Here is a 16,929-nt window from a genome sequence, read left to right as displayed (position 1 = left end):
AAACAACACAGAGCTGGACAGTATTTCAAGGAGCAGGAGGAAGAGAAAATCACAATATTTTACTCTGACAAAGCTGTGGTGCTCAAGTCCATATTTGATAAATGTGTGGGGTGTGTGATGAGTGCATTGTATATCTGTGCAAATGCTTTGAAAAATAACCAGAAACTTGTGCTTTCAGGTCATTCATGTTATGCAAATGATTAAGGACATTTAGCATGTTTCTCTGTTTGACTCTGTGACATGTTTTCTAAGGCATTCCTTATTTGGCAGTGTTAAATTTTGCCTAGCTCTGTATTAATAATCAGGAATGAATATAGTGTTTTCAAATATGGAAATATGAGTATACTTTATTAATCCCAAAGTATTTCTAGAAAAATACTTAATATTCAATATCAATGTCATCTGTAATTATTAGACATGTCTAATAAAGCTAATAATTAGATTTAATATTCATAATCTCTTTTAAAAATCATTACATTAGTTTGTGTGCATGTGTGTTTGTGTGTCTTGTGTATTTATCAATGTGTAGTTTCCCTTTTTAAGTATGCAGAAAAGAAATGAAGTCATAGACATAGAAAGGTTGACATTTTCCTAAGTAGTGAACTAATGGGTTAGTGGGTTCTCTCTCCAGTGAATCTCTTAGAAAAGCCTACTTGCTGCTTTTTCCTTTGGTTAACCCTGTTCCCAATGTGAGGCCATTTACTGTCTCCAGACACAGCAGGCAATCTTCATCCCTAACCAGATGAGTGCTTGCTACTCCTACAGAAATGTGAATAAATCAAACACTTACTCTGCATGATGTATCCAGTCTTGGATACTGTTGGATATTATTTCATGATCATGAACAGAACATGAGACCAATTTGGGATTTTAACAAGAATGGTGACTGGTATATTAGTGTTGAATTACTTGTAATTACTCTATTTCCTTGTTTTTGGATTTAGCTGAAACTTGTTTGTACCAAGACTACCTTTAAAGATAATGAGGAACTACACACTACTCAATGAATTCATCCTACTGGGAATACCCCAAACACAAGGACTGGAGACTCTACTCTTTGTTGTGCTCTTATTCATCTACTTCTTCACCTTGCTTGGAAATTCACTCATTTTCACAGCAATTGTTTCCTCATCTACCCTTCACACTCCCATGTATTTCTTCTTAGGACTTCTATCCATTTTTGATATGCTGTTCCCATCAGTAACCTGCCCCAAGATGCTACTTTATCTCTCTGGTCAGAGCTCCTCCATCTCTTACAAAGGCTGTGCTGCCCAGCTCTTCTTTTATCACCTGCTGGGTTCTACTGAAGGTTGCCTCTATTCTGTGATGGCTTGTGATCGCTATGTTGCCATCTGTCACCCACTGAGATACATGCTCATCATGAAACCTGGAGTGTGTGTGAGCTTGGTAACAATAGCTTGTTCAGTGGGGTTTCTTCATGCCACCATCCTGACCTCTTTTACCTTTCATTTAGTCTACTGCGCATCTAATCAAGTGGACTATTTCTTCTGTGACCTTCCTGCAGTTTTGCCTTTGGCTTGCTCTGATAGCAGACTGGCTCAGATGGTGGGTTCCATTAATGTTGGCATTCTGGCTCTGATGTTTGTCTTCAGTATTTCTTTCTCTTATGCACATATTGGAATTGCTATTCTGAGAATTAGTTCAGCAGAGGGCAGGCAGAAAGCATTCTCCACCTGCAGTGCCCACCTCACTGCCATCCTCTGTGCCTATGGACCTGTCATCATCATCTACCTGCAGCGCACACCAAACCCCCTGCTTGGTGCTTTGATGCAAATATTAAATAATATTGTGTCACCCATGCTGAATGCATTAATCTATTCACTGAGGAACAAAGAAGTAAAGCGGTCTTTAAGAAGGGTATTTCACACTTTAGCTGAGGTGTTTAGGAATTAATCTATTCAGTTCATAATTAATTTTTAAAAATTACTACCTTTTTTCGTCAGTCTCCTCTTTCATTTTCTTAAACAAACAAACCCATAGGCAAATACTGCCTGCCTAATTCAAACCCCAGAAACAAATGGCAGAAGATGAGACCTGACTCCTGAAAGTTGTCTTCTGACTCCACATTCACACCTTGGCAGACAAAAATGTGTTAAAAACAGATAAATAATAAAGAAAATATTTGGTAGCAAAGTGATTTAAGAAAACAAAATACTATTATGGACCTTAATTTCCAGGTATATTCTGAAAAATGGGACCTTTATACCTTCTTCTAGAACTCAGTGTACTTAACACAGCTCAGATGATACCAGACCTTTACTTGCTTGGATACTTAATGCAGTGGAAATACCCAGTAATTCAAGGTGAATGAACCTACTGATGGCACGCTCTTTGCCACCACCTTTCATTTTTATATAAATAAAAGAGGTGCAGTCTAGATTAATGCCAACGGTATAATAATATATAAGTGAGCAATAAAGTAGCTATTGTACTATTAAGTATTATCTGCTTAAAAATGTGTCACTAAACACAAGCATGACTAGCAGTACAGAAGTGTCCTTTATCACCAGTAGAAATAGGAATCGTCTTGGTCTGGGTTACCTCAGTTAATATAATGTTTTCTAGATCCATCCATTTGCCGGCAAATTTCAAGATGTCATCATTTTTTCTGCTGTGTAGTATTCCATTGGGTAAATGTACCACATTTTCCTTTTCTAATCTTGGGTCAAGGTGCACTTAGGTTACTTCCAGTATCTGGAAATAATGCTGTTATGAATATAGTTGAGCACATGTCCTTTTGGTATGATTGAGCATCCTTTGTATATATACCCAAAAGTGTTTTTGCTGTTTCTTAAGGTAGGTTGTTTGCTAATTTTCTGATAAATTTCCATACTGATATCCAAAGTGGCTGTACCAGTTTGCACTCCCACCAGCAATGGAGAAGCATTCCCTTTACCCCACATGCCTTCCAGCATAAGTTGTCATCAATGTTTTTGACTTGGCCATTTTTACACGTGTAAGATAGAATCTTAGAGTTGTTTTTATTTGCATTTTTCTAATGGTTAAGGATGTTGAACATTTCCTTAAACGTCTTTCAGCCATTTTAGATTCCTCTGTTTAGAGTTCACTGTTTAGGTCTGTACACCATTTTTTAATTGGATTAATTCTTCTTTGGGTGACCAATTTCTAGATTTCTTTATATATTTTGCAGATCAGCCTGATGTGGGATTAGTGAAGATCTTTTCCTATTCTGTAGGCTGCCATTTTGTCTTGTTGACTGTGTCCTTTGCTATACAGAAACTTTTCTTTTGGGGGAGGTCTTATTTATTAATTGCTTCTCTCAGTGTCTATGCTGCCAGGGTTATATTTAGAAAGGGGTCTCCCATGCCAATGCGTTCAAGTAAATTTTCCACTTTCTCTTCTGTGATGTTCAGTGTGGTTGGCTTTATATTGAGGTCTTTGATCCATTTGGACTTGAGTTTTGTGCATAGTGATATGTATGTGAATTTATTTTCATTCCTCTACATGTTGATATAAAGTGTTGCCAGCACCAATTGTTGAATATACTGTTTTTCCTATTTTGTATCTTTTGCCTTTTTGTCAAAACTGAGTGTTTTTGTTGTGTGGACTGATATCGGGTTTTCAATTTTGTTCCATTGTGTCAGGAAAAATCTTAAGAAAAGCTGCACCACTGTACAAAGAAATCCAGGCAGGTCAAATCAAACCAAATTCAAATGCCCATGTTTTATTAAATGCAACACTCTCGGGTGGCTGGGAGCTTGGCAGATAAGACAGAAAAACGGGGAGCACATGCAAAACGTGGGACAATGTGTTCCTCCTCTGGGTGCTCACCTTAATACCCTCTGGGAATGGTCCTGACCCTCCCCCAGGGAGATGTGTATTTTATTTAATTTAGCTTATATGCCCAGTTTAGAATACCAGGTAATGGCACCTGGTTCTCAAGTACCTTTACAAATCTAAGATCATGACATTTTAACAACAAGAACTTCTAACACAGAGACATGTCAGGTTTGCAGCACCCTTTGGCTCCTCCAAGAAGACAGAAGACCTTCTGCTTCTGGGCTTTGCCTTTGGTTTGGATTAGCCACCCACACAGCAACAACGTGGACTTTTACCTCTCCAGTTTTCTGATGCTTCATCAAGGCATTGATCTGCTCATCCTGCCAAGACAGGTAGACTAAATAGTCCCACACAAAATAAATCTCTGGACCTCTTGTATTCAACAGCTAATGACAAGCACTACTTCTAAGACTGGTGTTCTCCACGGACAAGTCGATTTGGGATTGTCTGCTAGCTAAAAAGCTGTCTCATCTCATTTTTGCTCCTTTATTCCTCCTATATCTGTCTAAAGGTTTTGAACTCAAAGTACTGTTCTTTAACAGGCTACATAGTCCAGGATTAACAGGTTTCAATCTTCAGAGGTTCAGAGTTCCCAATTTCCTTTAATTGACTTCTGAAATGTTCATACGTCTTAACCTAAAGCAACCTTTTACTTTGACACCAAGATGTAAATCTGTTCCAGTTATTTAACAGGTTCCTGAAGAAGTTCTATTGCTACACCAGAATCAGGTCTGGTAAAAATCCAGGGTTCCCAGTTCCTTTAATTGTTGTACTGCTACACTAACCCCAGCCAGTTTAAAGCATATTTTACAGGTCACTCCTGCTGCCTAAGCCAAGACCAACCTACAAAGCACTCCCAGGACAACTCCAAAAGCACCTACAACAGCTTCTGGGACTTCACCATTGGTACTAGCTCTCTTAAATCAAGGACACTTGCCAAATCTTCTGAATAAAGGACACCTGCCAACTAAAATCTGGTTTCAACTGCTTTATGTCTCATCCCATGGCTAGCCCCATTTCATATGACCAATAATAACAATCTTTTTCTCTCCTAGCCACCTGCCTTCACACTCCCTCAAAAAGAAGCTGCCTGAGGACTACAGCAAACCAGATGCTGCCCCAACCACACCTTTTGCTGCATGTGAGTGGGCCAACTTTCATCTCCTCCCTCTCTTCTTTCCCATGTCGTCCCAAGCCTGCAAGAAGTAGTCAGACTTGAGTCTACTCCCCTTTTTCCAAAGAGAGCCTAAAATGTTGGTCATAATTATCACTTCAACTTCCTGTCACCCCAATATCCAAAGATTCTGGAATGAGATGTTTAGTTGGGAGTATCACCCCAATCCCTGGAATCCATCCTACACCCTGACCTGGGAGTTGGATTGGTCTGGACTCCAAATCTCTGCATGCAATGTCCTGACCCCTCCTTGGGGGAGGGGGAGGGAGGATCAAGACCACTCGCACATGGTATTTAAGTGGGTACCCAGAGGAGGAACACATAGTTTCAGGTTTTTTGTCTCTCCTGCCATGCTCTTGTCCACACGAGAGTGCTGCATTCAATAAAACATGGACATTTCAATTTGGTTGGATTTGACCTTATTGGATTTCTTTGTATCGGCAGAGCGGCTCATCTTAGGATTTTTCCTAACACATTGGTCCTCCTGTCTGTTTTTATGCCAATACCAGGCTGTTTTCAATACTGTAGCTCTGTAGTAGAGTTTCAACTCATGAATTGTGATGCCCCCAGAAGTTTCTTTACTGTACAGAATTGTTTTGGCTATCCTGGGTTTTTTACTTTTCTGTATGAAGTTGAGTATTGTTCTTTTGAGGTCTGTGATTATTTTGCTGGGATTTTGATAGGTATTGTATTGAATCTGTAGATTGCTTTTGGTAAGACTGCCATTTTTGCTATGTTAATTCTATCTACCCAAGAGCATGGGAGACCTTTCCATTTTCTGGTGTCTTCAATTTCTTTCTTCAAAGATTTAAAGTTCTTCAGACCCGTAAGAGAGACATATGTGGATCTAATCTACATGGAAAGTAGAAAAAGACAAGATCTCCTAAGTAACTTGGGAACATGGGGACCATGGAAGAAGGTAGAAGCAGAAGGGAGAAGAAGGGAGGGAAGTGAAGAAAAATATACAGCTCAATAAAAAAAAAACAATAAAAATATTTGAAACCAAAACAAAGAAAACACAGTTTTATATGATTTGTTTTATTTCTATGACATCACTAATAATAGGGACTGTTCATTATTCAGCTCCTTAATGATTTACTTCAACTTTTCTCAAGGCATGGTCTGATTGGTGTTTAATAGAATTATCTTTATTCTATGAGTGAGTATAATATAATAATGAACAAATAGAGGCTATTTCAGATTTGATATCTTAACCCAAACATCTGCACTTCTGATATATACCATTACTTAGTATTTTAAAATATTGATTTTTACCTTCTTTTCAAACAAGTAGTATCTTCAGCCCAAAGTAAGTATATGGTTGTTCAAATAACAGCATTAACCTGTTTCTATTAAACTGGTATATCCTTGTGAATGATTTTTGACTAGTTGGGCACAAGAAGTGACAAGAGATAAGAGATCAGGCAGAAACTGGAAACAAGAGAGAATTGGACAGGTAGCATCCTTAAGGTCTGTGAAAAACACTATAGGTGGCAAAGAAAACTTGCCATTGCAGGTGGAAAAAAATAAAAAGAAGAACTGGAGGGAATCACACTGAGTCCCACTTCCTTTAAAATTACCTTAATTATTATGAAACTCTTAACACTATATTTAATTGTTCCCTATGCTCAGAGAGCTTACGCTCCCCGAGACTTAAGTTAGATTGGGGATGAGGCTCCACAGGGACCTAGGTACCACTGAAGTTCCAGGGAAGTAAGATGATTTTGCTTCCACTAAGACATGGCTCCAGGTGCCAGCAGACATGCAGCACCCTCTTGGTGTGATTCTGAATGAAGAGCACCTGGGATCTGAAGCTGCAGAATAGATACCCAATTCAATGGGAAAGGAAAAGTTTGGGATGGAGCTCTCACAACTCAATTGAAGAATCTGGAAATAAAAGAAAGGGAAATCTGTCTTTCTTTGTTGAGTCATTCATGATTCCTTATGCATGTAAGTGCCTACTGCTTCTCTTCCTGTTTCTCTCATTAGTGGAATAGTGTCAGTGGGGGCTGCCTACTCCTATACAGGATGGCCAGACTCCTTTCCCCATTTTCTTTTTCACATATAATGTGTGGAAATGCAGTCCTTTATTATTCTTTGCCAGGTGATTCAACATTGGTTGTGTTCCAAGAATCATACACTATCTTATGAATAAAAATTTGTTGGATGTGGTTTTTGTACAGAAAAAAATAATAATCATGAGACAAAGATACATAAAAGATAGCCCTGAAGAATGAAAGCATTTCTTTCACTTTTTCTGATCTGTTCCTAGAGCTTGATTTTTCTAAAAGTTGCATGCCAGTCTTGTTTGGTTATGGCAAAAACATGCTTCTCTGATTGATCCATTTGGACTGAGTGAGTACTGCCTTCCTGCAGCTACTTTCTTTAAGTCTCTATCACAAATCTGCCTATAATAACTATAATCATAGTAAATGACTGGATAATATAATACTGTGCATTAATACTTTCCAAATCAATCATCACATACAATCGCTACAGTGACTTTGTGAAGCTGCTATTGTCAGTTAGGAAAACCAAGCACAATGTGGTCCCTACTCTATACCAAGCACAATTATGACAACATTCCATGTGTTCACTGAGCACATGTGGGGCAATATTGTACAGGTCACATATTTCTACACTATATGGTGGCCAGGCTCTGAAGCCAAAATTCGCACCTTTTGTGGTCATGTAGCATTCCAGAAAGGCTGTGGCTACCCTAACAATAGGGTCAGGATATGCTAATATCATTCAGCTCTTTTCTTTGTAATTATGGTGATCGCCAGGGAGGAGGTGTTAATCCAAGCAACTGTAGTAAAGGATATGACTTTAGTCCTGCTACCCTGGAAATAGATGATAATGAACTTCCCCCTCAGTTTACTTTTTGACACAAAAACTGTTTTGATAATAAATGTGGGTGATCTTCAGGATCTGTAACTCCCTTCTGATATTGCCATGTGAACTGTGTCTCAATTATTCCCATGCCCCCTTGCTGGTCTGGAGAGATAATTTATGTTGGGATAACCAAGACAAGCAGACATAACGAAGACTAAGAAACAAAGGAAAATATTCTACTGGCATTGGAGGAACAGTCCCACTTTTACCACACTTTTGCCATTATTAAGCATGTTCCCTTAATCTTGTAACTACTAGATAATAAAATTTAACTGGCTAGGTAAGATTGAGGTTACTACTGGGAAAAATTTTTTCAATATTTTTAATTATATGAAACTGACTTTCCCAATTTATGAATTATCAGTACTGCTATCTCATTACAGTTATCTCAATAAAGTAGAATTTGACTTCAAACTTCCAGGCAAACGGCATACCCTTTTGTTATGGGTGAAAACATATTTGCCAAATAGTTGTTACTCTTTTTGTTGTGTTTCTGTTTTCTTTTCCAAAACATGGTTTTATTATGTAACAACACTGGCTCTCCTGGAACCCTATTTGTAGACCAAGCTGCCTCGAACTAGGTCCTGTCTACCAAGATCCTGGATTAAAGGTATGAACCACTATGAGTTTTGAGACCATGCATCTATGATTTCTATAACAGTAGCTAGTGATGGTTAGAAAAAAGTGATATACATTAATCTTCAGGATTTCAAAAAAGAAAACCGCTTTTATTATTATAAAGGAAATTTGATTTAATTTAAAATGTATGTTTGATTGTTTGTTGAGACAGAGTTTCTCTATAGTTTTTGGTGCCTGGCCTGGAACTAGCTCCTATAGACCAGGCTGGCCTTAAACTCACAGACATCCACCTGCCTCTACCTCCCGAGTGCTGGAATTAAAGGATTGCGCCATCACCACCAGCCAAAATTTTATTATAATACACTTGTCTACTTTCTGTGTAAGTATGCCTGTGTGAGGATACATTCCTGGCACAGCATTGTTGTGGAAATCACACCGCAATTTGAATAAGTCACTTGCTTATACCATATGAGACCTGGGGATTTATTTCAGGTCCTCAGGCCTAGTGTCAATTGTCCTCAACCATTGATCTACTTCATTGTCTCTAAACTCTCTTCAAATGCTGAAAAATCATTTCAGGCTGCAGTGAGATGAATTTCATGAGCTTTGTCTCATAGGATTCCTTGTTGGGAAGTTTTTTTTTTTTTTCTGGCAATCAGATTTGTTCTGCTTTACAGGCAGCAGCACTATGAGTCATGCATTAACTCCTGTTGCGCAGCACCGATCAGATGTACTGCCTAGTTCTGATTTGCTCTGGTTTTGAGATCATGGACAGTAAATGATTCAGTTAACCCTTAAACCAGGGGTTTCAACTGTTTGTTTCTATTGCAGATGTTACTTTTCACCTTTAAAAAAAATTAGTCTTGATAGGGGTTCAAGAGCATGTCATAAAGACTTCTCATTATTCTATTTAGAGTTCATGATATTCATGTGAATATCAAGCCATGCATTATAACAGTGTCCTTGTTTGATGTCTTTCTTTTGTTGCTTGAGATAGAACTTAATTTCTTACAGCTGCTAGACAAAAGCTTTCTCCCTGAGCTCTCCTCCAGCCCACAGGAGTATATCTACTTTCCTTGATTGAGGAAGTAAACAACAATTGCTGAGCATCTGCAGACCTTAGAAGTCTTGTTATTGCAGTACCTTGTTTGGTCTAAAAGCAAGATATTAAAAGGTAATACTATCATTCTTTCAGAGACTAGAAACTGGAGGCATACAAAAGGCACACATTAGGCAAACCAGATCCAACACAGACAAATATCTTAAACACCTTCCGTTTTCTTATCTCTGTTCTCTCTTATTCTCCTCTGCCAGAAGATAGCAATAGAATTTTCTAGCACTCTCAAAGTTATTCCATGAATATTGTTATACTTAAAGTTCACAGCACTCAGGATGAGGATATTTTATGAGTTGAATGGCCATTTACTGAGGAACTGATATACTAAACACAATTAGAAGAACAAGCCACCGTTTCAAGTGTAGTTCCTCAAATAATTCTATTGATTTCTACCTACAAAAAATATCACTTAAATTTGTTCTTTATGTTTTCACAGTTCAAACGTCATATACCACACCCCAAAGTTTTTAGTACCACGTGTTTAGATGTGTTTGCCTAGGAATATGTTCATCAACTAAATACTTAAATGGCAGTTATTTGGTGTGCACTAGTCTCCATTAAACTCCACTGCAGCTGGTCTGAAATATTCCAGGAGGCTGTGCAGAGAGATCCATAGCATGAGAGCCACCCAGTGGCCATTGTTACCTCGATTCTACAGTGAGGAACAACTGGCCTCAAATGTAGGGGAAGTTCTGTCACAGATATAGATGATTATAGGAAACAAAAAGGAAGAAAACCGACTTTCTTCCAACAAACACCATTTAAGGATATTAGACTGAAAGAACCTGATAGGATGAAATGTCTATCAACATTATCAAATGGCAATAGGGAAATAAACCAATTGAACTGATGAAATATGTATGTCACATTAGGTATCCTGTGACAAAGACCCATTACATAAACCAAGTATCTAAGGCTATACACATCATGGTATGTAATTCTGTACTAATTAAATAGTTTTATACTGCAAATTTCACACTCTTTGTTACAATAAATATCTAATAACAAAAATTTCCCATTTTTCCTTTGAACAAAGAACTCTATTTTCTTTCTTTAATTCTTTATTTCAGATTATCATGTGTGTTTTTATTTAAGAATATGATAAACAGTTATCAACAATTATGAAACTGTCATTGAATGTATATATATACATATATGTTTGAGTAATACATATTTCATTATATTATATATGCTTCATTTACTGTAATTAATGCTGCAGCACCAAAGACTATTCACTCTCCAAGAATATGTGCTCTATCCATCAGAATCTCCTTTGTAGAGAGGGAAACAATTGGCTTAATCTTACAATATTTAGAAGACAAATGCATCAATCAGCAGATGTTAAATATGAAAAAAGAACAATCAAACAAATTGAGAATAAAGTAAATAATTGGAACAGTTATAATGTAAGTCCAAACTGCAGATCATAGAGGTGAAGCTGTAGATGGAAGCATCACCTGGGCTTCCATGGTTCACAATGACCTGTCCATGAGAGCGCGGTGACAGATAGCCACAATGAAAACCTAGGAAAGATTACTGATTCTCAGCAGTTTACTTCCCTTGGTTGATTGAGAGAAAACAACACGGAGATGGACTATTTTTTCCAGGAGCATGTGGGGAAAATCAAAATCTTTTACCCTGACAAAGCTGTGGTACTCAAGTCCATATTTGATAAATGTGTTGGGAGTTTGATGAGTGCTTTGAATAACTCTGCAAATGCTTTGAAAAATAACCAGAAACTTGTGCTTCCAGGTCATTCATGTCATGCAAATGATTAAAGACATTCAGCATGATTTCTGTTTGACGCTGTGACATGTTTTCTAAGGCAATCCTTATTTGGCAGTGTTCAATTTTACTTAGCTCTGTATTAGTAATCAGGAATTAATATAGTGTCTTCAAATATGGAAATATGAGTATACTTTACTAATTCCAAAGTATTTCTTGAAAAATACCTAATATTCCATTTCAACATCATCTGTAATTACTAGACATTTCTAAGAAAGCTAATATTTAAATGTAATAATCATAGTTCTTTTTAAAAAAATCATTACATTAGTGTGTGTGCATGTGTGTCTGTGTGTCTCTTGTGTTTATCAATATGTAGTTTCCCTTTTGAAGTATGAAGGAATGAAGTCATAGGAATATAAAGGTTGACATTTTCCTGCATTAGTGAACTAATAGGCTAGTGGGTTCTCTTTCCAGTGAATCTCTTAGAAATGCCTACTTGCTGCTTTTTTCTTTGTTTAACCCTGTTTCCAATGTGAGGCCATTTACTACCTCCAGACACAACAGGCAATCTTCATCCAAAAGACCCTAACCAAATGTGCGCTTGCTACTCCTGCAGAAATGTGAATAAATCAAGCACTTACTCTGCATGATGTATCCAGTCTTGGATACTGTTGGACATAATTTCATGATCATGAACAGAACATGAGACCAATTTGGGATTTTAACAAGAATGGTGACTGGTATATTAGTGTTGAATTACTTGTAATTACTCTATTTCCTTGTTTTTGGATTTAGCTGAAACTTGTTTGTACCAAGACTACCTTTGAAGATAATGAGGAACTACACACTACTCAATGAATTCATCCTACTGGGAATACCACACACACAAGGACTGGAGACTCTACTCTTTGTTGTGTTCTTATTCATCTACTTCTTCACCTTGCTTGGAAATTCACTCATTTTCACAGCAATTGTTTCCTCATCTACCCTTCACACTCCCATGTATTTCTTCTTAGGACTTCTATCCATTTTTGATATGCTGTTCCCATCAGTAACCTGCCCCAAGATGCTACAATATCTCTCTGGTCAGAGCTCCTCCATCTCTTACAAAGGCTGTGCTGCCCAGCTCTTCTTTTATCACCTGCTGGGTTCTACTGAAGGTTGCCTCTATTCTGTGATGGCTTGTGATCGCTATGTTGCCATCTGTCACCCACTGAGATACATGCTCATCATGAAACCTGGAGTGTGTGTGAGCTTGGTAACAATAGCTTGTTCAGTGGGGTTTCTTCATGCCACCATCCTGACCTCTTTTACTTTTCATTTAGTCTACTGCGCATCTAATCAAGTGGACTATTTCTTCTGTGACCTTCCTGCAGTTTTGCCTTTGGCTTGCTCTGATAGCAGACTTGCTCAGAAGGTGGGTTCCATTAATGTTGGCTTTCTGGCTCTGATGCTTCTTTTCAGTGTTTGTGTCTCTTATGCACACATTGGGATTGCCATTCTGAGAATCCGTTCAGCAGAGGGCAGGCAGAAAGCATTCTCCACCTGCAGTGCCCACCTCACTGCCATCCTCTGTGCCTATGGACCTGTCATCATCATCTACCTGCAGCGCACACCAAACCCCCTGCTTGGTGCTGTGGTGCAAATATTAAATAATATTGTCTCACCCATGCTGAACTCTTTAATCTATTCACTGAGGAACAAGGAAGTGAAGAGGTCCTTGAAGAGAGTTTTCCAGAATGTGTTTCTTTGTGTTCAGAAACAAATTTGGACACAATAATGGTATTTCAAACTCTCTTTCTTAGCCTTCTCCAGATGGGGATAAAGATAGTGGCCCACAACTAAACCTTATGCTGAGAATGAAAGATTTAAAATACTCAGCCCTATTGAGGATGTTCCGTCAAATCTTTTCCTTTAGGTTCAGGGAACCCCAAGAAACAAAAGACAAAATGAATGTTAAGAGCCATAGGAAATGAACAATACCATGCCAACAACAACCTCTAAATTAGCATGAGTAAAGCTTCTTTGAACTCACAGAGAATGAAGCACAAAGCGCAGCATCAAGATGGGTTTGCACCAGGTCTTTTATATATAGTATGGCATTCATCTTATTATTTTCCTGGAATTCCTAAGTGTGTGAACCAGTGGGCCTCTGTTTCTTTAGCCTTGTCTTTGGTTCTTTTCCTTGTTTTTGTGTGTTTTGTCTATTCCAAAGTGCTAGTTGTTGTTTTATTGTAATCCATTTGATACTATTACTAAAAAAATAAATGAAATGATCTTACCATTTTACTACTGTAAGATAGTAGTATAAGGTCAAACAATCGGCCCCAAATTACATTAAATTCCCTGTAAATTTAAATTAAATTTGTCTTTTAGATTAATTTTGGTTTTGATATAATACAGTAATTGTATTTTCACTCCTGATTATAAACCTGTTAAAGAAAATAATTATCAAACATGTAGAGATGTCAAAGGACAGCAAAATCTCCAAAAAGCATTCTCTTCCTATAAAGTTTTGCCTCTACTATACATGTTCAATTCCTTGACTTTAAATAAGGAAATGAATAAATAAACACACAATAGAATATCTGAATACACTGGTATGCCTATAACACTATGTTCTTCTGACTCTACAATCCTTGAGTCTTTCTAACACTATAGCCAACTCCACAGGTAGCTAGTCCTTCGAAGAAATTCTATAGCCAACTATAGAGGTAACTAGACCTGACCTCTGAGCAAGAAATCCAAGGGGGTCCACAATCCCAGAGAACCTAGACAACAAAGAAGACCCTAAGAGAAACATAAATGGATCCACAAAGGCACGAGAAAAAGATAAGATCTCCTGAGTAAATTGGGAGTATGGGGATCATGGAACAGAATAGAAGGAGAGAGGGGAGGAAGCAAGGGGAGAAGGGAAAAATGTATAGCTCAATAAAAATAATATAAAAAAAGAAATTCATAGTCTTAGTGAACAACAAGGAGATTTCCTTTATCTATAATACTCAACCCACACATATCTCTTGGTTGAAGATTGGAGATAGCTGTGACCTTATTGATCCCTTTCCAGTGTCAAATCAATTTCGCTTCACACTCCTCCTCTTCTTAGAATGGATTGTTCTCATTCTCTGGTCCCACACACTTCAGTTCCCCTATTTCACAAGAAGAAGGCAAGATGTTTATAAGACATGATACTTCTATGGCATCTCTGTGATGCCCTCTTCATGACTATCATCTCTATACTTACATACACCAGTCCTTTAAAATATACTTTTACCATTTTTATGCCAGAGTTCTCAGTATTAGAAACCTCAAATAACATATAGACTCTCATAAGGATTAGCATTATGGCTCTCAAATGCCCACCTAGTTAGCAAAGATACTCTTGGTCCTAATTGCCAGCCTCTCCTGGAACTGCCCTTCATGTGTTCTGTGGTGTGGTTTTACACAACTCACACCTTGTCAGAGAACTCATAATATTAATGAATTGTTTAGGAAACAACTGATAATAAGTGTTGCAAATAGGTCTTGGATGTACACTGACCTCACTGCTAACTCTATTTTAACGCCTGTAGGAAGAGAAGTTAGTATCTGGCCCCTGCAACCTGGTCGGGGCCCATGTTCAAAGCCTCCTTTCTTCATACTGTATTACAAGCTTGATGCTGTCACAACCAGGAAAAATAGTTTTTTTTTTCTTCTTCTTCTCGTTTGTTTTGTTTTCAGAGCATGGTGATGTTGTTACAACTTAGAGCACAATTGATGTTTTCAGAGCATGGCTATTTAAGATTTCATCCTAGTTTTGTCATTTTTAAAATCAATTCCTCCATGATACTGTCAATTCAACTGTGAAACTTAATGCCTCTAGCATTAAACTATTTTGAGGAGGACAGCCTTTGGGCTCTCCATAAATGGCACCCGTGTTATAATGGTGGCTTTTAGGAATTTTCAGTTGGCCACAGCAGATGTGCTCAGTATCTCTTTGCTGGCCTTCTCTCGGGGTGAGCATCTGCTCTGGTGAGTTCCCCAGTGGCTTCTTCATGAACTATCCAGATACCACTGATTCAGTAAATTTCAGATTTCCAGCTAAGAAAATCGATCACTGTACTTCCATGTTTTACCAAAAAAAAAAAAAGTCTTCAGATGACAATCAGTGTAGTATCTAGATATTTCTCTAGCTGTTCCTTATCAAGAATCCATAGTAGTAAGAATATCCCAGAAAGGCTCATAACATTCCAAGATGGCACATAGGACAACATGCTCAAGCTGTGGTTGCATGTACTGGGATACTGGAGAAGAAAAAACTAGGGTTGAGAAATAAGACTTGGTACATTTATTTCATTATGTGTTTATGTACTACATAATGTACTCACTACTGGATGTCTTTTCCCGAGTATGTAAATTTAGTGGCAAAATTCCATCTTTGAACTACAATAGACAGATTGTGGTGAAACACAAGTGCTACCTCATCCCATGCCAAAGACAGTGAAGATGATGTTAACCAAATCAGCATTGATGCAGTTCCTGACGGAGTCCCACAAGCATCATTTGGTAGTGATTTGCCAAGGACCACTTTGGGAGTATTTCCAAGTGCATTGCCTGTCCACATTCATCTGATTAAAATTGTATACCATATTATGATTCTGGAACCAGACATGATCCTATTCTCACTCCTTATGTACAGTGGTAATGTACTTAGTCATAGCCATGTCTCTCAGGTACTTTAACATATCTCCACACTCTTGGAATACTGGTAATCACTAACCCAGCTCCTAGGTTACAGATGCAGTTTCAAGAAGTCACAGGAGCTCCCACTCCTGCATCTCACTGCCTGCCCTACCTCTGATGTTGCCCTCTTGAACACATATCTTAGATAGCCCAGCAGTTGCCCCATCATACTATTTAAGGGAAATCTTCTCATCCACTGTGGAAATATGTGGAGACTGAAAAATGCAGGCCCATTTCGGAAACACCTTGTCAGACATTCAGAGAGTTTGGAGACTGACAGGCATAATTGTACCCCATAACTCAGGAAGTGGTGGCCTGGCTCTTTTGAAATTAAGATAGCTCAATGCCACCCTGAAGGTGGTCAGGATATACAAATGTACCTCTGCTCCTTTCTTTAGTAATTGTGAGGTCACCTAAAGGAGGGCTGTCTTCAGCTACAGTGACCTAGAGCACCTTCTCTACCTGGACAACAGAATGTTAATGAGCTGATCGGAGTTGACTGTGTGAACTACCCTTTGTATCATGTTATTAAAGTCTTTTGTTACCTTTTCCCCCAGTTTACATTGAGTAAAAAAGCAGTGGAAAATTAAACATGGTCAAATTTCAGGATATCAGTCACTGGAATGTTCTCCCAATACTTTCTCTGTTTTCTGTCTTATTATTTTTATGTATCTTCATATTCTTTACTTATATTTCTTTAATTTGCATGCCACTACCCTGGTAAGACATATTTTTGTTGAGGCCGGTCCTCGACAGAAATATGCTAATTTTCAGTTCTTAGCTTCTTCAGCTGGTTCTCCCTATAAACTTTGCTGTCTTACTTCATGTCTAACAAGACCATAAATGAAATTCATTTACTATTTTCTTTCAGAATTGGAGGAGCAAGAAGGAG

The 16,929-nt window shown here is 38.0% G+C and overlaps 2 protein-coding genes across 2 annotated transcripts; both read left to right on the top strand.

The window, feature by feature from the left end:
- Positions 1-981: 981 nt before the first annotated feature.
- LOC142846777 (olfactory receptor 10N1-like) lies at positions 982-1,914 on the top strand. Its single transcript, XM_075967584.1, has one exon. It carries the CDS (start codon positions 982-984, stop codon positions 1,912-1,914), a length of 933 nt encoding a protein of 310 aa, XP_075823699.1.
- Positions 1,915-12,147: 10,233 nt separating this feature from the next.
- Positions 12,148-13,095, top strand: LOC142846776 (olfactory receptor 10N1). The gene has a single exon (XM_075967583.1). It carries the CDS (start codon positions 12,148-12,150, stop codon positions 13,093-13,095), a length of 948 nt encoding a protein of 315 aa, XP_075823698.1.
- Positions 13,096-16,929: the final 3,834 nt, after the last annotated feature.

Source organism: Microtus pennsylvanicus, chromosome 3 (assembly GCF_037038515.1).
Source record: "Microtus pennsylvanicus isolate mMicPen1 chromosome 3, mMicPen1.hap1, whole genome shotgun sequence".
Lineage (NCBI taxonomy): Eukaryota > Metazoa > Chordata > Mammalia > Rodentia > Cricetidae > Microtus > Microtus pennsylvanicus.
The sequence above is the reverse complement of the archived record's forward strand: the minus strand, read 5'-3'. Positions and strand labels throughout refer to the sequence as shown.

Coding starts and splice junctions, on each gene's coding strand:
- LOC142846777 (XM_075967584.1), top strand. CDS start 982: ATGAGGAACTACACACTACTCAATGAATTCATCCTACTGGGAATACCC.
- LOC142846776 (XM_075967583.1), top strand. CDS start 12,148: ATGAGGAACTACACACTACTCAATGAATTCATCCTACTGGGAATACCA.